Source organism: Uranotaenia lowii, chromosome 3 (genome assembly GCF_029784155.1).
Source record: "Uranotaenia lowii strain MFRU-FL chromosome 3, ASM2978415v1, whole genome shotgun sequence".
Taxonomy (NCBI): Eukaryota; Metazoa; Arthropoda; class Insecta; order Diptera; family Culicidae; genus Uranotaenia; species Uranotaenia lowii.
Genome location: NC_073693.1, coordinates 175235991 through 175260312, shown reverse-complemented (window position 1 = coordinate 175260312; position 24322 = coordinate 175235991). Strand labels below are relative to the sequence as shown.

The 24322-nt window shown below is 33.7% G+C and overlaps 1 protein-coding gene across 11 annotated transcripts in view; it reads left to right on the top strand.

The window, feature by feature from the left end:
- The window catches only part of LOC129758667 (DNA-binding protein D-ETS-3), a 282355-nt gene that overhangs the window by 196454 nt on the left and 61579 nt on the right, over window positions 1-24322 (top strand). For all 11 annotated transcript variants that reach the window (XM_055756237.1, XM_055756239.1, XM_055756238.1 and 8 more), the window contains one exon: window positions 18782-18829. In XM_055756237.1, coding sequence (XP_055612212.1) covers window positions 18782-18829 — 48 coding nt within the window. The remainder of the gene's footprint in view (window positions 1-18781; window positions 18830-24322) is intronic.

Below are 24322 nucleotides of genomic sequence, written 5' to 3'. Positions count from 1 at the left end.
AAAACCAAATGGTTATTAGACTGGATGGTCGTAAAGCCGAATGGACGATAGGCCGTGGACGCAAAGCCGAATGGTCGAATCCGGCCGGCATTCGACCAGATGACCATTCAGCCTGATGACTATTCGGCCTATCTACTGATCGGCGTAACATGCAAGAAAGCGATAATATGTCTTATAGGCCTAGCATAAATTCGGCCCAACGACCATTCAGCCTAACAACCGTTCGGCCTAGTGGCTATTCGGCCTAACGACCATTCGACCCTACGACCATTCGGCCTAATTACCTTTCGGCCTAGCATCCATTCGCCCTTACGACCATTTGGCCCGACGATTATTTATCCTAATGACTATTCGGCCTAACGATCTTTCGGCCCAGCGTCCATTCGGCATTACCAACATTCGACTTTACGACCTTTCAGCCTCACGACCTTTTGGCCTTACGACCATTCGGCCTAATGACCATTCGGCCTAGTAACCATTTAGCCGAATGACCATACGGCCTATCGTCCATTCGGTCTAGTGACCATTCGGCCTTACGACCATTCGGCCTCATGACCATTCGGCCTCATGACCGTTCGGCCGAATGGCCTTTCGGCCTTGCGTCCTTCCGGCCTAACAGCATTCGGCTGGATAACCGTCGGCCGAATAACCCATTCGGCCTAGTGGCCTGTTCGGCCAGATAGCCCATTCGGCCTAACGTCCATCGGCTGAATGATCTTCAGCCGATTGGCTTTGGGCCTCATGACTTTCGGCCGAATGACCCAGCCTCGTTTTAACATATTCTCTCCTTCTTAGGAAAGAAGAGTTGAGTATAGCAAATTTCATGCCCTAAGATAGCGAAAATGTCCTAATATCTATTCACATAAATAATAAGCAAATATCTTCAACTATTAAGAGTTACTGCAAATTAAAGTGAATGCGATAAGTGAGCATGTGTCGAATACTTTTCTCCATCAGTGTTTATTTTATAAATTGTTACATTCGATTTTTACCGTAACGTTTTATTTGATATGATATCAGCGATATCGGCAACTTTGTTTAAAAACCCATCCCCACGCAGAGAAAATAAGCGTGAATAAAGATTCACCCATTTGAACGCAAAAATAATAAAGGTGTATTTAAAAAGAAACTCTGAGGAGGGTGAAATCAGCTAAATGTGAAGGAAGCTGTCACTGAAATTTCCGGGCAATTTTTGGAGGCGAGAGCGCGCGATTATGGTGCGGTGCGGTATCTCGATCAGTTTTCGTCTTGGTTCTTCGTTTTGGTCTGTGCAGTTCCGGTATTTCTAAAACGCGAGTTTTCACCCAAACACTTCCGACCGATTCTTTAACTGTGAAATATCCCCGATGAAGAGATGTCCGTCATCAAGGAGACGATGGAACTGAGGACGGCCGCTATCAAGAGCGGAGTCAGCACCGATGGCTCTTTGGTCCGTTCAAAGTTGACCAACCGTTTGGTGTGGCGAAACCGCGAGGTGGACGAGAACGACATCTGCTTCTCATACCTGAGCATGATGGGTGGTATTGGTGATGGCAGTCTCGCGATGATCAACCCGGAACACGTTCCAGAGAAAGACGTTCGATTCTCGGCGCGCGCCAGAGCAACGAAATACCGGAACTCGTCGAACCAGCAGCAAAGCAACAACAACAACAGCAACAACATCCCGCACGGCAAGATCGTGCGTCGCACGACAACAACATCTCCAGCAATAACATCCGGCCCGCAACAACATCTGCCATGGGAAGTGCTGCACCAGCAGCAGGAAAACAACAACATCGGGCACTATCCTGTCGTGGCTGTGAAATTCTAATGTAAGTACACGCACATCATGGATGGGGAAGTTTGGGGTTTTAATCAAACTGTTGCCCCAATATAAACTCTACCAAACTTAATTATAAATATTTTATTTTGGGCTACCGAAAGCCACAAACGCATTATTACAAAATTCAAATGAAAGTAAACCACTCTTTTCAGAGAATTTAGGAATTTAGGAAGGATGGAAAGGTTATCAAATAATCGAAAGACTTATTGCTGTGCAATTAAGCAAACTGAAGCATTTCGGCAAATATTCCAAGTAACACAGATTAAGCTAACTAGCATTTGGATGTTTTATTATGGTTTAATTAAGGTTTTTTTTTGTGCAGCTCATTTTATGACGGTTTAATTATGGTCATGTAAAATGCTTACATTCTTGAATCTACCATATGTTTACAGATAGTTTTGAAAACGCTAATAAAGCTTTTATTAAACATTCTGTTTTAAATTGTTTTGAAAGAGTAATGAATGCTCTGTTAAAACTATGATAAAACACAAACTTAGAAGTTTGCTCCAAGCTTTTTGCATGTTTTATAATAGCACTCAGTGCCTTATTATTAAACCACCATAAAACTTAGTGACAGTTCTCGATCAAGATGTCAAAACAGGACACGCTCAGGTTTTATAGCACATATTTGAATTTTAATTCCCATTTGTACACATTTTTGATAAGTTATGTGTGTTTGTTTTGAGTTAAAGTAAAAAAAATGTGATAAAATCTTTGAAAACTTCAAATTACCGGAAGTGGAATGAATATCTCTACAATATGAGTATTGAGTGAAATGGCCCTAATAGTAGGAAAAAAAATGTTTGCTTGACGCCATCATTAGTCCAAGATGGCGGCTTCCGCTTTTATTTTCAAAGCTGTAAATAACTGAAAATATCATTAAACCTTCACAACATGGTTATTTAGTGAAAGTAATAAACGAGTAGGAGTCGAATTTCGTTGTCCGTCGCCATCTTAAATTCCAAGATAGCGGCTGCCACTCAACATGACAATACTGTAAATGACAGAAAATCGCATAATACCCTTACAATACGGGTATCAGTTAAAAAAGATCAACCGGTAGAAGTTGAATTTCGTTATCTGACGCCATCTTAAAATTCAAGATGGCGGCTTCCGCTGAATATGTTGTAATTGACTTAAAATCGACTTAACCCGCCACTATATGGGTATTGGGTGAAAGGGCTAAACAAGAAGAAGTCGATTTTTTTCTTTCTGAAGCCATCTTGAAATCCAAGATGGCGGCTTCCGCTGAACTTTGAAATGCTGTTAATCATTGAAAATCAAATGAAACCCACACAATATAAGTATTGAGAGAAATAGCTAAACTAGTAGAAGTCAAATTTTGCTATTAGACGCCATAATGAAATCCAAGATGGCGGCTTCTGCTAAATTTTCAAATTCTGTAAATGACTTGCATGAAAATCCCACAATATGGGTATAGGCTAAATGCTAAACTAAAAGAAGTCAAATTTCGCTCTAAGACGCCATCTCGAAATCCAAGAAGGCGGCTTCCACTGAACTTTGAAATGCTGTTAATCACTGAAAATCGCATGAAACTTCCACAATATGAGTATTGGGTGAATGGATCGAATAAATAGAAGTCGAAGTTCACTACCAGACGTCATCTTGAATTTCAAGAAGGCGGCTTCTGCTGATCATTAAAATAACTTTTGTCACTGAAAATCAAACGAAATGCCCACAATATGAGTATTGGGTGGGTGGAAGAAATAACTAGAAGAAGTCGAATTTCGATATCTGAAGCCATTATTAATCCAAGATGGTGGCTTTCACTTTTCTTTTCAAAGCTATAAATCACTGGAAATCTAATGAAACATCCACAATACGGGGTATAAGGCGAAAGGTGCCAAAAACAAACAGGGTCTGGTTCTTCTAGTTAAGCCTTTTCACCCATTACCAATGTTGTAAAGCTTTCAAGCGATTTTTAGTCATTTACAGTTCAGTGGAAGCCGCCATCTTGGATTTAAAGATAAAGTCAGAAAGATGAATTCCACTTCTACTGGTTTTGCCCTTAAACCCAATAATAATATTGAGGGCGTTCCATGCGATTTTCAGCGATGAACAGTTTTTTAAAGCTAAGCGGAAACCGCCATCTTGTATTTCAAGATGACGTCTGGTAGTGAAATTCGGTTTATCCTGGTTTAACCCAATACCCATATTGTGGAAATTTTAAGTCATCTACAGCATTTTACAATTCAGCGAAAGCCGCAATCTTCAAATTCAATTGGCGTCTGATAGCCAATTTTTACTTCTAGTCGTTGATCGCTTTCAACTAATACCCATATTGTGGGGGTTTTATGCGATTATCAGTCATTAAAAGTATTTTTGAGTTAAGCGGCAGCCGCCATCTAATTCCGATTTTTTTCAAACCACATTTGGCTGGTAAATTGATTCGGACCTTGCTTCTCGACAGAAATATGGGCCGGAATGGCCACTTAGAGACTCTGCGAAACTTCCAGCGCAACCGTGGCTTACAACCCAAAACCAATCTTTGAGCTTCCCGATTCTACTCAAATTACTTCAGAATGGTTGGAAATTATCGATTTACAGTCCAAGTTTGCCACTTTCATGAAATAAGCGATGAATTTTGCCCAGTTGTTTTGTACTTTTTTTAAACGATTTTTTTTTGTACGTACACAACAATCGTTTAAAAAAAGAATCCAGTGTACTTATTTTGTCAACTCCACCTCACCCCCCCCGGTTTCGAAATTTCCAAAAAAAAAATCTTAAAGGAGGAATAAATAAAGTTTAAAACATTTTATGAAATTTTCGAAAAAAAAACCAAATATCCGAAAGAAAACAAGACCGAAAACAAATTATAGAAGATGGGAGTTATTTAACCTTGTGTATTCTTGATTTCATTTAATTTTTCGATGTAAAAAAAACATGATTCATAGGTTTTGTGCAATGATATAGTAGGCAATTTTGTTGCATACAAATTTTTGTGCAATTAACTCCAATTTATTTGTTTTTCGCAATAGTTTTTTTTTTATTATCACACAGCCCCACCCTCCCCCCATTCCTAGCGATGGTGCATCTCCGAGTGACAAAAGAAGGATTTGAAATTTGTTCCGACCTTATATGATCTTTCATTAAACGAATTTTTCACAGTTGAAAAAAAAATCACGAAGTTTATGGACGACCAACTTGAACTTTTTTACATTTTTAAACAATTTTCCTCAACTTGAAAACACAGTTTTTTTGGCTGATGGCCAGAATTTCCCTAGTGCTGGGGGATTCAGTAAGAAAAAATTATAAACCGAATTCTATCTCATTTTACTTTGAAAAGGCTAAGTTTGTTACTAGATTTTGATGAATTATCTTTCAAGCTTTGCTCATTCAGGCCTCTATAAAATGCAAACAACCGCTCAGCAAGCAAATTACAATTACCCCAACGTAGTACAAAATGCACAAATTTTTATGATGCTTACGATGGCCATTACTCATTGGTCTAATAATTAAATTTCCTACTTTTGTTGGTGCTATACAGTAGCAGCAATTATCCTTTAAAAGAGCACACAAAAGTCAAGTCAACAGCAGTGGCTGTAAAAGGATAGAACAGAGAAAAAAAAAAAGATTGAAAGAACTTTGCTCCGCAACACTTGAGCATAATTATTTAATAACTTTTAATGAATTCACATGCTTCCCTCTGATGTCATGTTATGGGCCCTAATTTGCATATTTCAGCATGGTTGGCTGATTATGTGCAGTGCGCACTACACAGCAGCGTATATACGGTAGATAGATAAAGTTGGGTCCAGGAAGTGCAAAGGGTTCCTCCACTTCCTCCGGGGTTGTGGGTGAAATTTTAAAGTGTCATAAAGTTGACCGGTCTGACTACACCAATGACGGTTTATCCCTAATTGAATGTTTCGTAAAAACAAACTATCAAACAATTTCAGCAAAAAAAAAATCAATTCTGTCAACAGTTCGCAGCTGTGGTTATGCATTTGCTGTTAATAATCATCAAATAATTATCCCTGCTGTGTTTTTTTGCAATGTCCTTTCGCAACGGTCGATTATTTTAAAGTGCGGCTTTTTTTTCATTTAATAGTGATGCATTGCGACAGACTGCTGAATTGGAACGCTATTGAAAACACACGAATGCAGAAAAATGTCCCTTCTATTTTAAATCCACGCCACGACCCGTCAAACAATTGATTTGCATGAATATAACCTAAATTTCGGGCTCATCGAGGTTCCTGAACACCTTCCTCTTTTTTTTCTTCTCTCTATTCCTGCAAATCCGACACATCAAGTGCACTCACAGTAGGCCAATTCAGCTGAGTGGTTTCAGTATCGTTCCGTGAAGTGGCCTTCTTCGCTCGTCCGACCTTGCCAGAAAATGTGAAAAATCGGTATAAATACACATATAGATTCAATTAGATCCTATCTTTGGGGCGAACTTTGTGTAATATTTTTGTCAAGAATCTTCAATGGAAAATACACACTTCAGAGCTAGGTACTTCAAGTCGGAAAAGGTTTTTTTCATCCTCGCACCGCACAATGGGCTTACCAGTAAAGTTCGGTCACATTCAGTTAAAGAGCGCAAATTTTCAAAAGGAAAAGGGTGCACGGCACGTGTGACAAGTACGGTACGCATTAAACCACTTGAGTGGAAATTTGGGGTTGACACAAATGAAAATTGGAACAGTTTTGCCTCAATCAATCGCAGCACAGTAGGCTGAGGGTACTCAGTCGCTTTGATACTTGGCTGGCTGTATGGCCCTACTGCCGTATTTTGTAACTCAGCTCGAGTCACTTAATTTTTTGGTTATATGAATATTATCCTTCTTTAGATTTCTTCATGGTCTGAAAAAAAACCTAATTCTATATTAAAAAACCAGCACGTCCAGAAAAAGAATTATTAATACAATTTACAAATCGAATAAAAATCGGCTGCCAAACGTCTTCTGAATTTTGTTATTACTCAACCGTGTCACAAGGCAGCAATGTATATTATAGCACAAACTCATATGTGAAGTCCTGCAAAAAAAACTATCACTGAGATCGATTTGAATATGTTCATCTTGAAAAATTAAAGTAAAATTTAACTTTAGGGGAGAGTGGGGATACTTGATCCCCTTTTCTTATTTTTACCATATCTTTTTTGAAAAATTTTGAAACTCGCACCCTTTTACATTTTCTGAGAGCATGTTATTTCATGTTTCCAAGCTCCAAAAATAAGAACGATACTTGAAACCGTAGATGAACTAGAAGCATTTTCGTGGGAGTAAAAAAATTGCGATATTTTTTAAGTTAAGGGAGACTTGGTCTTCTATTGAAGGAGACTTGAACTTTCATTCAGGAAGCTCTAATCCTTTGAAAAAATCAAACAAAACCCCAAGCTAAAATGTCAATTGACTATTTTAATCATGTTTGTTCTCATTTCTTAATTTATAAGTGTCAGACGAAGAAAATTCTATAACTTTGTCTCAACCCTATTGACATTGCATACTTAAAGGCGCTTTTTTCTATAATTAAGAGAAAATTTATTATTTTAGCCCTTTTCTTCAGACAGTTGTTGGATAAATATTAGTTATTCGATAAATATTAGTCATCTCGTAATCTACAATGATCACGATCCATTCAGAAGCAGAATTTACCGTTTTGAACTCTAGGGATCAAATGTACCCATAATCAAAATTTTTGAAAACTTTTTCTAAGAAAAGTTGAGAGATTTCCATTGCTTTGAAAATATGCTATTATGAAGTTCATATTTTACTCGAACGATTCATATATTCGAATAAATATTTTTGTTGTAATTTTTCCATGTAAGGAACATTTTGAAGAGATGAGAAAAGATCTTTAAGTCACATTTTCTGAAATTTTTCAAACATAGTTCAATAACTTAAACAATTATTTTGTTAAATTATTTTTTAGCTTTAAGCTTTGTTGTTTTGCTCCATTTGACACATTTTTCTAGAACATTTGATCTTTGTAAGGCATTCCAATAACGAGTTATAGCTAAGGAATAAAATATCCTCATTCTCCTCTACTGATTCCGCAGATCTAATTCCCTTGAAGTCGCAATTCTACATGCTGTTTACAGCGAGCATTCTGCTTGGCAGAAAAGAACCCGGATAGCTTCCATCAATCGACAGCTGAAGTTTGTTATTTTACCGGTATAGGTGCTGGGATTTTTCCGAACTTACCCGGAAGTATAAACAAGTCAGCTGTTTGAGGACCTTCGAGTACTGTTTTGGTGTTCTTATAAGATTCGCGCATTCTTTCAACTACACGCTCAAGAAAAATTTATCTGAAGCAGTTTTTAGTCATCCACTTAGATTGTACTTGAATTTCATGAGTTTGTTAAGGCAAACCAACGTATTCACAACAGGAGCCACGTAGAATCAATAGGATGCAGTAAAAGCTTAGATTACGTGAAAATTACCGTATAAATAATTTCTAAATTTGGTTGCGTATGGGGATGAACAATCAACCTGAGGACATAGAATCCCGAGAAAAAATTCAAATGATGTAAAAAAATTTAATCATCAGTATGTATGTATGTTAGAATGGCAATGAATGTATGGAACAAATTTGATTTTTTTTTATTTGATTTGACCCTCATAAATCAACAGAGGGGGAAACAAAGGAATTTCAATGTTGATGCCGATTGAGATCAAAAGTGCATGAAAAATCGCAATTTTTGGACTAAGCCAATTTTGAGGAATATCGATCTTTTCATGCATTTTTAAGTCATTTGAGTCAAAATTAAAATTTCGAACATTATACCTTGGTTGTGAAAAGTTATGTTAAATACTAAATGAGATAAAAGATAGTCAAAATATGAATATTTGAGACGAATTTTGTAATGGTTACGAAAATTGTTGTTTTTTTCTGGGATTTTAAGTAAGTGCATTTTCCGAAGAAGATATGGGAACAAGCGTAATCATGACGCAACCTGTCGTTTGAAGAAAAATGCGCAGCCTACTATACTTGGCCAACACATGGGCGTAGCAGGGAAAAAATCTTACCTAAGTGAGGGGGAATTGTTCGACTAAAAGGAAGGAATAGCCTGGCTATTCAAGAATATACAATTTTCAGCATTCGGTTTCCAAATTTTCGTTACTTTTCATGTTTAAGAAGTAGAAGAAGAATAAAAAAACCAGAAATCAGAGTTTAGGACGACGGGATTATGGGATTATGTGTTGGAAATGTGCTCGTGATAACCCATTTAGTGCAATTGGAAGTAGGTTGATGAAAATGTAATTTTTGAAAGTGTTGGGGATGGATTTGTAAAGAATACTTTTCATCTGTATAGAAGAAGCCAGATGGAGTTGAAATGTTCTTGATCGATAGGTTATATTTTCTCTTCAATGGGATTGTCAACTCTGTGAAATAGTGATTCGTGCGAAAAAGAAGGGGAAATGGGCGAGCTTAGTGTAATCAGAGATGTTAAAATCGCGAGTCTACATACTCGCACTTTGCCCTTCTTTGCAGAACGATTTTATTTCGTTAACCTCAAACTGCAATGATGCTATCGATAGTTCAACTCGGAAAGCATCAGGAAGTAAACTTCGGGTAAACTCAGCAGGAGTAAACAGCAATTGGGGGAAACATCAGCGAAGCGAACGTACAACCAGGGTTGCCTACTGTTTTTCGAAAAAGTCTGGAAGATTTTGAAAAAATGTCTGGAAATATCTGGAAAAGTCTGGATAGCTTACTTTTGGGAAGGCGGTGACCTTTTTTTTTTGGTCGCCGGATCCCAATGTTGCAGACAGCCACTAATTGTCACTTACGTGTTCTGTTTGACTCTCAATGTAACGCACAACTTCAAGCATTTGCCATTTTCCTAGCTTTCAACCACTTCTGCATTCAAAACTCATTAATTCCAATCATTTACTGCCATATTTTACCATAACCTTCTTGAATTTTCATAGTTTCATAGAACAATTTACGTTCTAAGCCAAAAGTCTGGAATTGTCTGGAAGGAATGTCAAAAGTCTGGAAGTCTGGAAACCTGAAAAAATGTCTGGCAAAAGTCCAAAAAGTCTGGAAGACCCAGACAAAATCTGGAAGGTTGACATCACTGCGTACAACAGTTCTGCGAATTCAAAATTCAAATCGTTTTCGTTCGGCAGCCGAACACATCAATCGGCAACGATCGCTCGTGTGCATTCGTGAACGGTAAGCTTCGTTCTGTTGTTTCGTTGGTGTGATTTTATTCCAGCGAGGCATGGAAAACATCAATGCAGAACTGTTTTCTTCGTTTTGTGTGCAATCGTGTTATAATCAGGGTTGCCAACTATTTTTCAAAAAAGTCTGGAAGATTTTGGAAAAATGTCTGGAATACTCTGGAAATGTCTGGACAGCTAGGTTTTGAAGGTGGTGACCTTTTTTTAGTCGCCTAATCTCAATGTTGCATAGCCACATATGGTATGTTTTCTGACATTATCAGTGTCACGTTCTCTGTCTGCCTCTCAATTCAACAAGCATGTTCGAAGCATTTGCCATTATGAATAGGTTTCAAACACTTCTAAATTCATAATTCATAAATTTCTAATGATTTTCTGAGTGTCATACACCCAAGGTTTCCGAAATCACAGAAAAATCAGTATTATCACAAAATTTTGAGCAAAATTTCGTCACAGTTCACAGAATTCACAGATTTTCAAATTTTGTACTGATTTCCAAAATTATAATTTTTTAAGAAACATTCCATTTTTTATTTCCGACTCTTATTCATAAAAATATGAAAACAAGGTAATATGTTTTTTTGTGAAAACTTTAAATAAATTCCAATTTGAACTTCATGAAAATTGGGTCACAGAAAACCGTCACAGAGTTTTAGGTTCAAATTACAGAATTCGAGAATATTGTTTGTCAAAAACACAGATTTTTTTTCGGCAATCTTGATTGAACCATGACCAAACTGAATTTTAATAGTTTCCAGAACAATCTATGACCTGACCCAAAACTCTGGAATTGTCTGGAAGAAATGTCAAAAGTCTGGAAGTCTGGAAACCTAAAAAAATGTCTGACAAAAGTCCAAAAAGTCTGGAAGATCCAGACAAAATCTGGAAGGTTGACATCACTGGTTATGATTGGAACGAAGATAAAATCAATCTGCACACAACAAGTTAAACTCGAAAAAAATCAGCCGAATGATTCTTTCCGAAGCGAGTTTACGCACCACTGAGTGTAATACAAAGAGGCGAATCCAGAACCGTGAACGTGCACTGAGGTCACAAACTGGGAGAGTAGGAATGTGTGCAGACTTTTTGGTGAGATTATTTCGGTTTTATTACATTCTATGCCAGCTGGCTAGGTATATACACGGGTGCTGGAATTTTTGTAGTAAATTTATAACATTGAAGATGTTATACATTTTAAACCGGTTGAGAATCTGATTGATTCGTTCTTCCAAAATATACTTACAATCACACGATATTCGTGCATATCATAACAAGTCACGCGAAACCATGGTGTCGGTATAGTGTACACTGCATCAGAAATATGTCTGTCTTAAATTGTTATCTGAAAAAATGCATGTAAGCACTTACTTTGATAAAACTGCGGCGAATGCATGCACCCATGGTGAATTCACATACATTTCTTGTTTGGCAATGTTGGTTGGCAATTGCAGAAGGTGATTCTATAAAGTAGAATCAAAGTGCCACTTTTTGAAAACATGCTCGCTTGCGATTTATTGGGTTGAGAGACAGATGATTTTGGTTGCGCCATTGCACAGTAGTTCAGGACGGAACTTTATCGTGACAAAATTAATTACGAAGATACTTAGAGATAGACAAAAGTCAAATTTTCATTGTTTTGTTACTGTCTGAGCCTATGCCATTCTTAAATAAGTTATTAAGCACATTTTTCTCGCTTTAAGTCAAATTTGCAAAAATTAAACAATTTCAAAAATAATAAAAAAAATCAGTATTTTTCTATTGTTTTTTAAAATTTGGCTAAATATGCTAAACCGCTAATTTAAGCATCGCAGTGGACTTAGACAATAACAAAACAAAAAAAAAAGATTTTTGAACGAGAAATGGGGATGTTCTCTTTCACAGGGTTTTTAAATGTATGAATTTGTATTAAAAATTAACAAATTTCTGATGATTTTTTTCTCGAGTTTGAAAAATTACCTATCTCCCTTTGTTTCACAATCATATATTTGATATTTTAAATAAACAGTTTAAAACAGTTTAAAACAGTTTAAATAGTGCAATTTTTTGCTAATAAATCACTTAAAATTAACGAACGCCTCCAGATACAAGTTTGAGCTTTGAGAGAAAAATTTGCGAATTTTCATTTCATACAGATGTTTAGAAGACATTTTTATTGTATGAATTCATTCACAAACGTTAGATCCGGAATACTGTTTTTTTTTCGACTCACCCAAACATTTTAATATTCAAAAAATTATAACTTGCTTATGAAACGTTATATGTATGTAAAGACTTGAGTAAAGTTGTCTCAAAAACCGTTGGCTAAAGGTTTGTAGAAGACAGTTTGATTCTATCTGTTCACTGGAAATGTTTTTATGAGTAAATTATGCAAAAATGAATTCCTTAAAATTATTCAAGCACATGATTTGATGAGCATTTTTACTGAAGGCACCATTTGTTTATCTCTTAAATACAGTATCTTGCAGGTCGTCACCGTAGAGCTGGTAGTTACATTCTAGTGCGGATGGTAGGTTTTTTATGTAGAGGCTAAATAACAGGGCAGCAACCTTGGGGAGTTCCATCATTTAAGATTCTTACGGAAGATTCCCAATTGAAACATCGGATTGTTTGGCAGCGTTGGCTCTGGAATGGTGATATCATCTCGCAAGCAGGAGGTGTAAATCCAAACTCATTTTCTAGTTTCCTTTTTAAGATGTTACGTTTGACAGAATTGAACGCTAGTGATAAGTAAACCAAAACCATGACGGTACCATTATTATCGAAGTTTGGTGACAATGTGAGCGCAGTTGTTATGAAATATCCCTGCGTTAACCGGATTGGTTCATTGCTAGAAGTGGTGGATCGCTTTCGTTGAGGTGTGATTTGATTTGGGATAGCAGAATCTTCGGGATAGCAGAAACACCTTGGATATAGTTGTAAGCGCACAAATTGGCCTAAAATCCTACGTATTCCTTTTCATTTGTACGTCACATACGGTGTTCAAAATGGACTTAATACAAACTAATTCAGATATCTGCCACCGAAGGAATTGTCAAAATTCAAAGATATTTTAGAAGGGAACAAATGTTGAAAATTTCCAATCTTTAATCCTGGACAGAGTATGAAAATCCACGAAGTTTTACCCTACTTCTGTTCCACTAAATCGCGTGGTTGTTTCCAATATAACACGCGGACTTCACCATTAGTAGGTAGTAGTGACTCCTTCCGGGATGGTTCGAACGGTCAAACTTTCGCAACCCGAAGGAAGGAACTCGCATATTACCTACCGAGTTGTATAATGTTTGTGTTTGTGGACTCTGCTGGGCTGCCAGGCTGAAAGAAAAAAAATTGGTCGGTTGTTAGTGTCAATTTTTTTCCCTGGCCTTTCCCTCGATGTATGAATGAGGGTGCAAGTGAAAAGTTATTATTAAATATTTTCTCAGCTTTTCTTCCTGGTTCCTTCCGTAAGTCGTTAGTGTGCCTCGCGGGGTTCCGGCCTGGGTCAAACTTGTAGAAAGCGAGTATTTGCATACGTCCCATGTACCAAACGAGTGTGTACGTGTGAACAAAGTACTTCGCTTATTGAGGCTTAGAAAGTCTACAGCTAGCTACATAGTACCTTGTAGATGTGGCGTAGGAAATAATACTTCAGAGTTGGTGAAGTCATTCTCATTCTCGGCTCATGCTACTCGAATGGTGTTGTTTATGTGTTGTGGTCAAATCGGTTGTGGCCTCCTCCCACCCTTATCCTAGGGAGGGCCCATTGCTGATTGCATTGTCGTGTGATTGTGCGGGAGAAAAACGGTTTCCAGAGGCAGAGGCTAACATTAGCGCGGCGAAGGCGTATCGCGTTTATAGCTTCACTTCTCCCAGCCGTTTGGAGGAGTTGTTTCTGTAGGAACCTACATCTAAGATGTAGCCTCTGGTAATATAGACATTACCAGAATAATAAAATTGAATGGCACCTTTATTTTGGAAGTTCCATTCAGCAGTAGCACTGTTATTGGTTTGCGTAGTTTCCAATGTGCTGTTGAATGTTTTTACGTTTTCAAATCACATTTCAGAAAAATAAACTTTTTCGAATGACCAAATGTTATTTGTGTTCTAAATTTCAAGATTGCAGAACTTTCTCCCTCACAAAAGAAATCAATACCGGTCAGTTTTCCTTCTACAGATTTGTTGCTCCCCTCAATCAATCAGAAACGCGGAAAAATGTAAGAAAGCAATAATGAAAATCGAGGGAGACAAAAAAGCAACACAAGAACGATGTTTAACTCGAGCAAACAACACCTTGATCGTAGTTTATGGCAAACGGGTGCAAATTTCGATACCTCCCTGCAGCAGGAGAAATACCTAGTGGAAAAAAATCTCAAAACGTCGGCGATTAGGGTTCGAATCGAAATCGAAGGGCATGGCATTGAAATGGACAGTGCAGTGGACGATTGGCAAACTGTCAGTAATCTAATAACCTGAACGACGGACGGCGGTGTATTTGCGTTTCGAATCAAATGGATGGAATGACGATTGGTCAATATTGGAAGAAGAAAAACCTTTTGGATTCATTTAATTCTTTCTGTGAGTCTAGAGGAATAAAGCAAAAGAATCATATTCGAAGAAAATCATCATCAAATTATTGAAAATTTTACTGAAATTTATTTGAATGATTACAATCAACCTTTGCCCTCGAAAATCTCTATAGTGGAATATAATTTTTTACAGTTTTTAAAAAATTGCCTCACCACAGGCTCTGAAAAGCTTAATACTCAGAACATTTTCGTTTGTAGTTTCGACATACTTCACCTTTTTTTCTTAACAAATTAAGACTGCTTCTCAAATCAATTGATATATAATTGATCCGTGAATAATGAAGGGATTTCATCTAATACGAAAAATATGTACTACACATCTGTCGATTTGAAGTCGTTTTTCCCCAACTCACCTTTAGCACGTTTGTCTCCAATCGCATTTTGGTAATTTTACTTGCCGGGCTCAAAAAAATTTTCGGATCATAAAAGTAACTAGTCCCAAGATTTCCAACACGTGGCCATACTGAGCGGCTAACTTCAGCAAGAGAGCGTAATTCGTTTTTTGTGTGACGACCCCTTCCAGGAAATACACCAAATTGACGTAGTCAGAAAAAATTATTGGTTTCTTCAGTTTTTTTTTTTTTTTTGAAACATGAACATTTTTACCCTATTCACAAGAAGGGGTAACTTGCGTGAAACATTGTTTACGATGAAATTATTTTAATAAAACGTATGAAAATTTGTAGTTTTTGATAAAATTTTTGTACTTTTTTAAATTTTTGTAATTTTTGTAATTTTTGTAATTTTTGTAATTTTTGTAATTTTTGTAATTTTTGTAATTTTTGTAATTTTTGTAATTTTTGTAATTTTTGTAATTTTTGTAATTTTTGTAATTTTTGTAATTTTTGTAATTTTTGTAATTTTTGTAATTTTTGTAATTTTTGTAATTTTTGTAATTTTTGTAATTTTTGTAATTTTTGTAATTTTTGTAATTTTTGTAATTTTTGTAATTTTTGTAATTTTTGTAATTTTTGTCATTTTTGTCATTTTTGTAATTTTTTGTAATTTTTGTAATTTTTGAAATTTTGGTAATTTTTGTAATTTTTGTAATTTTTGTAATTTTTGTAATTTTTGTAATTTTTGTAATTTTTGTAATTTTTGTAATTTTTGTAATTTTTGTAATTTTTGTAATTTTTGTAATTTTTGTAATTTTTGTAATTTTTGTAATTTTTGTAATTTTTGTAATTTTTTGTAATTTTTGTAATTTTTGTAATTTTTGTAATTTTTGTAATTTGTATAATTTTTGTAATTTGTATAATTTTTGTAATTTTTGTAATTTTTGTAATTTTTGTAATTTTTGTAATTTTTGTAATTTTTGTAATTTTTGTAATTTTTGTAATTTTTGTAATTTTTGTAATTTTTGTAATTTTTGTAATTTTTGTAATTTTTGTAATTTTTGTAATTTTTGTAATTTTTGTAATTTTTGTATTTTTTGTAATTTTTGTAATTTTTGTTATTTTTGTAATTTTTGTAATTTTTGTAATTTTTGTAATTTTCGTAATTTTTGTAGATTAGGTAATTTTTGTCATTTTTGTATTTTCTGTTATTTTTGTAAAATATGTAATTTTTGTAATTTTTTAAAGTTATTTAAATTTTGTAATTTCTGTAATTTTTGTAATTTTTGTAATTTTTGTAATTTTTTTAATTTTTGTAATTTTTGAAATTTTTGTAATTTTTGTAATTTTTGCAATTTTTGTAATTTTTGTAATTTTTGTAATTTTTGTAATTTTTGTTTTTTTTGTAAATTTTGGAAATTTTGTAATTTTTGTAATTTTTGTAATTTTTGTAATTTTTGTAATTTTTGTAATTTTTGTAATTTTTGTAATTTTTGTAGATTAGGTAATTTTTGTAAATTTTTGTATTTTCTGTTATTTTTGTTAAATATTTAATTTTTGTAATTTTTTAATGTTTTGTAAATTTTATCATTTTTGTAATTTTTGTGATTTTTGTAATTTTTGTAATTTTTGTAATTTTTGTAATTTTTGTAATTTTTGTAATTTTTGTAATTTTTGTAATTTTTGTAATTTTTGTAATTTTTGTAATTTTTGTTATTTTGGTAATTTTTGTTATTTTTGTAATTTTTGTAATTTTTGTAATTTTTGTAATTTTTGTAATTTTTGTAATTTTTGTAATTTTTGTAATTTTTGTAATTTTTGTAATATTTGTAATTTTTGTAATTTTTGTAAATTTTGTTATTTGTATAATTTTTGTAATTTTTATAATTTTTCTAATATTTGTAATTTTTGTAATTTTTGTAATTTTTGTAATTTTTGTAATTTTTGTAATTTTTGTAATTTTTGTAATTTTTGTAATTTTTGTAATTTTTGTAATTTTTGTAATTTTTGTAATTTTTGAAATTTTTGTAATTTTTGTAATTTTTGTAATTTTTGTAATTTTTGTAATTTTTGTAATTTTTGTAATTTTTGTAATTTTTGTAATTTTTGTAATTTTTGTAATTTTTGTAATTTTTGTAATTTTTGTAATTTTTGTAATTTTTGTAATTTTTGTTATTTCTGTAATTTTTGTAATTTTGGTAATTTTTGTAATTTTTGTAATTTTTGTAAATTTTGTAATTTTTGTAATTTTTGTTATTTTTGTAATTTTTGTAATTTTTGTAATTTTTGTAATTTTTGTAATTTTTGTAATTTTTGTAATTTTTGTAATTTTTGTAATTTTTGTAATTTTTGTAATTTTTGTAATTTTTGTGGTTTTTGTAATTTTTGTAATTTTTGTAATTTTTGTAATTTTTGTAGTTTTTGTAATTTTTGTAATTTTTGTAATTTTTATAATTTTTGTATTTTTTGTAATTTTTGTCATTTTATAATTTTTGTAATTTTTGTAATTTTTGTAGTTTTTGTAATTTTTGTAATTTTTGTAATTTTTGTAATTTTTGTAATTTTTGTAATTTTTGTAATTTTTGTAATTTTTGTAATTTTTGTTATTTTTGTATTTTTTATAATTTTTGTAATTTTTGTAATTTTTGTAATTTTTGTAATTTTTGTAATTTTTGTAATTTTTGTAATTTTTGTAATTTTTGTAATTTTTGTAATTTTTGTAATTTTTGTAATTTTTGTAATTTTTGTAATTTTTTTAATTTTTGTAATTTTTTTAATTTTTGTCATTTTATAATTTTTGTAATTTTTGTAATTTTTGTATTTTTTTTAATAATGTTATTTTTAAAATTTTTTTCATTTTTTTCATTTTTGTCATCTTTTTCATTTTTGTCATTTTTGTCATTTTTGCCATTTTTGCCATTTTTGTCATTTTTGTCATTTTTGTCATTTTTGTCATTTTTGTCATTTTCTGTCATTTTTGTCATTTTTGTCATTTTTGTCATTTTTCATTTTTGTTATTTTTGTCATTTTTGTCATTTTTGTCATTTTTGTCATTTTTGTCATTTTTGTCATTTTTGTCATTTTTGTCATTTTTGTCATTTTTTGTCATTTTTGTCATTTTTGTCATTTTTGTCATTTTTGTCATTTTTGTCATTTTTGTCATTTTTGTCATTTTTGTCATTTTTGTCATTTTTGTCATTTTTGTCATTTTTGTCATTTTTGTCATTTTTGTCATTTTTGTCATTTTTGTCATTTTTGTCATTTTTGTCATTTTTGTCATTTTTGTCATTTTTGTCATTTTTGTCATTTTTGTCATTTTTGTCATTTTGTCATTTTGTCATTTTTTTCATTTTTGTCATTTTTTTCGTTGTTGTAATTTAGGTATTTTTAGTATATTTTTTTTATTTTTAGGCACTTTATAACAAATAAACAATTTATTAAAGCAGAATATTATCTTTAAATCATATTTTATTTTACATTACAAAAACTGTGATATACATAACTTTTTCGGATCTGTTAAATAATAGGCAAGGTAGAGAAATTTTAGCATTTTATGGCAAATATTCACATTCATAGACCACGTGATAAAAAATTTGTTCCGAATTATGTTTACACAGGAACATGCATTATTTATACTTTTCTTATTAAATAATGCTCGAGAAATTTTATAACAGTCGTCAAACATTTCAATAACTGCTTTCGCATTTCAATTACTAACACTGCTTTGGGTTACATTTTAAGATCAATATCGATATCTTGTGAACTTTTCAATTTCGCTTCAAAAATTTCACTGTTTATTTTTTCAGATTAACCTACCCGTTTTTTTACTAAAACTGCATCTCCGTAAATTTAGATAACTGTTATCAATTCTTAACACCTTTGATTTTCTTTTCATTACAGATCCATATCAAATGTTTGGTCCCACCAGTAGTAGATTAGCTAGCTCCGGTAAGTATTAAACTATTCTGAAGACCAGCCAATGATTAAATTCCAGGAATTCATTGTGCATCTCACTGAATAAAAAATTGCTCAATTTCCAAGATACACACCATTCAACACCTCCTTACATGTGCAAGGTGTAAAATAAAAGCCTCCACCAGAGATGCCCAGCCAGTGTATCGGCAATGATTAGAAAATCAATATTTTTGCATAAAGAAACATGACCTTTATTTACGCCTTCGCGCTCCGACATTTCCGAACCGATTCCGGCCGTTTTCCTCCTTTTCGTTACCGGAAATAGTGCCCCCTGCCCTGTCCTCCGGCGCTCATCTCACACCTTTCCCGGTTCTCATTTGCCACGAACGGCCAAGCGGAAGGATAAGAAAAGAGCTTGCGAGTTCCCAACCCATGCACGAAGCTGTTGTTGATTAATTACCACTTCCTCTATGGGTTAGAAATACTTAATATAGCTTTCAGTATAGCCGTACTACAATTTTTTTTGCCTCCCACTTGTTTCTCGGTTTCCTTCTTTGAACGTTTTGCTCAGTTTTTCCTGTGATTATTCATAACTTCAACTTTCCCTCCGGTCATCGGTGTATCTGGGAATCGTGTGTAGCATGATCTTGATAGTGGCAGCCAGTGTATTGGAAGGAGTCAGCCGGCAGCGTTCGCCATCTTCAATCAGCGATCGGGTTTGAGGGGCCACCCCGAAGAAAATGTGCTTGAAGTAAGAAGAAGGGGGTTTAGTGTGGCGTAACCTCGGTGCCAGCAGGGCCACGTCATGCCACGGTTGTCGTCGTCGTCGTCGTCGTGTGTTTCATTCGCTTCGCACGAACCACACCGAAAGCAATTCCAAAAGTTTTTCCGCGCTCCGTTCCGACTTCCGTTTTCTCCTAACAATAATAATTATAATTTTTCTCTTTCTCGGAAACGTCGTGGGACAGGTTTGTTTTCCTTCAATTTTTATTTCCTTTTCCAAAATATAGAACTGTTCACGGAAGCCAAGCTGCAGAATGATTGACTTTCGTCTTTAGTGAAGCTCAAAGCTCACGTTTTAAATTGCGTTGTTGAGAAGTAACATAACTGCATAACAACATAACAATTATTCAAACATAAATGAGTATTCAAGAAATTGAAAATAATATTTAAAAAAAAATTGAAAATATAATAAACCCATTTTTGAAAAGTGTAAAAGGGAACTCAAAAATATAATTGATCGCTAAAATTTGAGCCTTTTTGGCAATGATTTTAATGTTAGAAGCTATCGTCAATTTGAGGCAAGGTCTCGAGAAAAAAGTAGGAGTGTAATCCAGTTTTCACTCCCGGGATTTCCCGACACGTATTATTTTTTGTACAGCATGGTTTTTAAATTATTTAAAATTTCAGTGAGTTTAACACAAATCTTTATATAGATGATAATGTAGTCATAGATAATCAAGCTTTTTGACAATGTGTCGATCTCTTTAGTGACCATTATGCGATGTGGTAGTGCACGTTTCAGATATTTCAACTTTTTTAATTGCACTAAAAAAAACGCTGTAGAAAATGATTCTACAATCGATCCTTCTGAAACTTTCTAGCAATATAATAAAACCACGCATTTGTATTTTTTTTTTTTGCATATTTATTTCATTCAAACTCCATATCATACATATACGTAGGGGAAAACTGTACAAGACGCACCAGCGGGGTAAGATGGCCCATGTCATTCTTTCTCAAATATACACTAACCTACGGCTTCGAATGATGTCTTTCTTTATTTTTATTGTAGCAAACAAGCTTTTTCATCATTCAATAGATGCAAAGTTCACAAAATCTACTTTAGTTCTTAGAAACAGAGGAATTAATGGAATCAGCGTGAAACTTGTAATTTTTCATAATTAACATATAAGGTTTTATGGTAAAACAGCCTACGCAATCTGACCAAACTGCAGCTTATCGTTTTACCACTCATGTTCACTTTCGGAAGACTATAAATTTTTTGTTGTATTTTATTAACTTCCTACAAATTTTATCAAAAATCAATCATATGAAAATTGGGGCAGAATGCCCACAAGACCACGTGTTTTACGCTCAAATTTTGAATGCTGTTAACTTTTGAGAAAACCCGAATATCAAAACAAAATGTCATTCTTTTTATTTGCTGACTCCCAAATTACGATAACAATGCATAGTTATAACATATTTTGCCCTTGTTCGAGTTAAAAAGGTGCATCAATATTCATTCGACTCGAAAAAATTATCGGCCGCCATGTTTGCCGCGGTATCACCATATAAGTCAGAAAAATTGAATTTCATTGCCTACTTGAAGGCGTTTTATCCATAAGGATATAAAAAAGTGTATTTTGAAAAGCGAAATTTTCGAAGAGTTTAGCAATACTAAATGATTTTTAGCCAAAGAATGGTAGTTAACAAAAATACGATGAACATGTAATTAAACATTTGGTGTTTCAATAATCACATTCCGTATAATCATTGTTCTATTTCTTATCATCCTTCCTGTTTGGTGCGTTCTGTCCACTAGTTTTGGCGTTCTACCCCGCGGTTTGTATTCTGGCTGTTTTAGTTTTTTGCAAAAATATAGTCAAAACCGTGTTTTTATCATATTTTTTCTTTTCGATAATACGTAAATTTAATCCTTGAATCGTCGTGAACTTTCAATTTGGTTCTTAGATGATTTGTATCGCTGTAAATAGCAATTATGCTTAGCTGGTGCGTCTTGTACAGTTTTACCTACTTTACTCCTTGATTCATTTTTATGTGATTTTGTACATTAGGCTGCAGTATTTTTGATACAGAAAATCTCATTTTTTTCGTGTCTTCCTCAGATCTGATTATTTTCAGTTACAAATAACTCTAAAATAATTGTTGCAAACTGCTCCTACTCCTCTTCCTGATTTTTTTAAACTTAATAAGAGATATTTTGGAAACTATGAAAATAAGAAATTATTTTTAAACCTTTTGAAAATGTACTGTACTCATTTTGATATTCTTATAGCATAGCATAGCATAGCAGAGGGTGACTACACACATCTTGCATTGGCTGATACACGAGGTACAACTAGTAATCAAGCCCAACACAAGATGCCAAAATAAGTACCTGGATTCAATACTCATTTCCAGTATTGTTATTGAGAATTAGTGTGGTACCCACAATGCACACCGTGGCAAGTCAATGTAATCATAAAGGGATAGTCTGAACAGCTAAATCAACTTTTCAGGTGCAGAGAACTCATACGACCCTACATGTAAAGATACAGACAGGAAAGGGAAGGATTATTCGTTTGATGGGAAATTCTACTTGGCAGATAGGATTGATGAATAAAGAAATATAATGTTCACAAATAAACAAATAAAATGGAAAGACCTCGCCCAATGTTTTGTGATAATGCTGGGGGATGATAAAGGAACCTATTGCCACTTCAGATCTTGAAACAACGAGGCAAAACTCTTTTGAAATTCCTGGACAGCGGTCCGAGCTGCTTTCAGGATTCTCCGGAAAGTAGATTGGGGTTTTTTCTCAATGTCAATCCTTGTGTTATTCGGGGTCCGGCCTTGAAGCAATTTCTTAATATCTTCTGGTGCTCTCCCTGCATGACGAACTTTGTCCCGGGTTGATCCGGAAGGCGTAGGCAGACCACTATTAGCTCTTCCGCAACTTTCACTATAAATGCTACATATTGTATACTTTTTCCGGTTAACTCCACTTTGTTGGGATGGAAAACTCAGAAATACTTCGCCGTAATCATAAATTCACAATTAAAATTTATTTTTCGGATAAACTTTACTTCAAAGCAAAGAAAACTGAAACGAGCGAAAAAAATACAACTGCACTCCACCAAGGCTTGCTTTGATCCTTATACTCATTTTGATATTCTTCTAAATCAATTTAATCTGCCTATCTATAATATTAAATGCGATAAAATGTAGATAAAAAGATAATTTTCAGAATTTGTACATCAAAAGTTTTAAAAAATATCAGCAAAGGCTTTTAAAAACTTTCTTACTATAAATGATATTCCAAATTAAAAATAATAACACATGTTAGAGAAGATAGAATAGAGAAGATCATGTTGAAAAAAATCCCTATATTATCTATTTTTCTTTAGCTTCTTCTCACGATCAACAACCAATACCACTAACCATTTAACATAATTTTCTGATAAAATTGATAAAATGTTTTAATTTTTTGATAATAATTTAAAACAATCATTTTATGATATACACGCAATCGTCAACTATGCCAAAATGAGATAATTCCGTGCACCCATGGTGAAAAAAATATTTCCATTTTATTACAAAAAATGTATCGAATAAGTAACAAAATAATATCAAATGGAAAAAGTTAAACATATTATGTTATAAAAAAATTCTCCTTTACCAGTATTCACTATTCAATTTGCCGGCCTTTCTAGTGTTCAACATGATAAAAAAATACTTTTTTTAAGTGCCTAAAGATTGGTGACCCCGACGTGATGGCGATTAGCACAATCGAGATGATGTGCTACAGTGATTAGAGAGGCATTAGTGCGCCAATAGAAGAAAGTTTAGTACAGTGAGGGGCAAAATAAAGTGTCCAAATTATTTTTTTTTCTATTTCTTTTATTTTTCTGGTTAAAATTCAACGAAAACACATCGTAATCATTTTTTGAATATTGTTTATTATGTTCTTTTCAATTTTTGTTAATATTGCGCTGGTAAAAAAAAAGTTTTTCTGATAGAAAAAAAAAACAGGTAATATTCCAAAAAAAACAGGGGCAAAATAAAGTGTCCAGGTCGGTACAGCTTCAAATTGATTCAAACTGAAGGCAAACAAGAACGATTTAATAATGGGTATGGCTTCCTTCGGCCTTCAACACCTCCTGCAAGTGCTTTGGTATACTTTCAACAAGTTTGTGCAAGTGTTGTGGGTCGAGTTACTCCCACGCATGCTCCATGGTATCAAAATAAGTATTTTTAATTTGTCACACCATTTTTATCAATCGGAGCATCGAGGATTTTTTTTTCTTTTTCTCGGGATTTTCATCCCGAAGGATGATTCATCCCTAGAGCATCGAGGATGGCCCACAGATTTTCGATCACGACTTTGTGGGGGCCATTCAAGGGGTTTGATGCGGCAGGAACGGGAAAATGACTTCATCAGATTGGCCGTATGCTTCGGATCGTTATTCTGCTGTAAACGGGCTCTTCAAGGCCCGTCTTGATGAGGGATACCTCGAGGTTTTCCCGCAGGATATTGGAATATGACTCAGCTGTCATGATTTCGTCAATTTTTACCAAATTGCCCACCCCACCCCCGCTTAGCCTTGTTCACCTGGCTGATGAAAGGCCTTCTCACTGCGATCTTTCTATGGTACTTCTTTGCATGGATGCGGCGACGGACAGTAAAACGCAATACCGAAAATTGGAGCTCTTCCTGTATCTACTGGATCGTTATTATTGCGTTTTTCTTCACTTCCAGAATGATTTTCTTGTCCATCCTGGCATCTGTCTTGGGCTTCA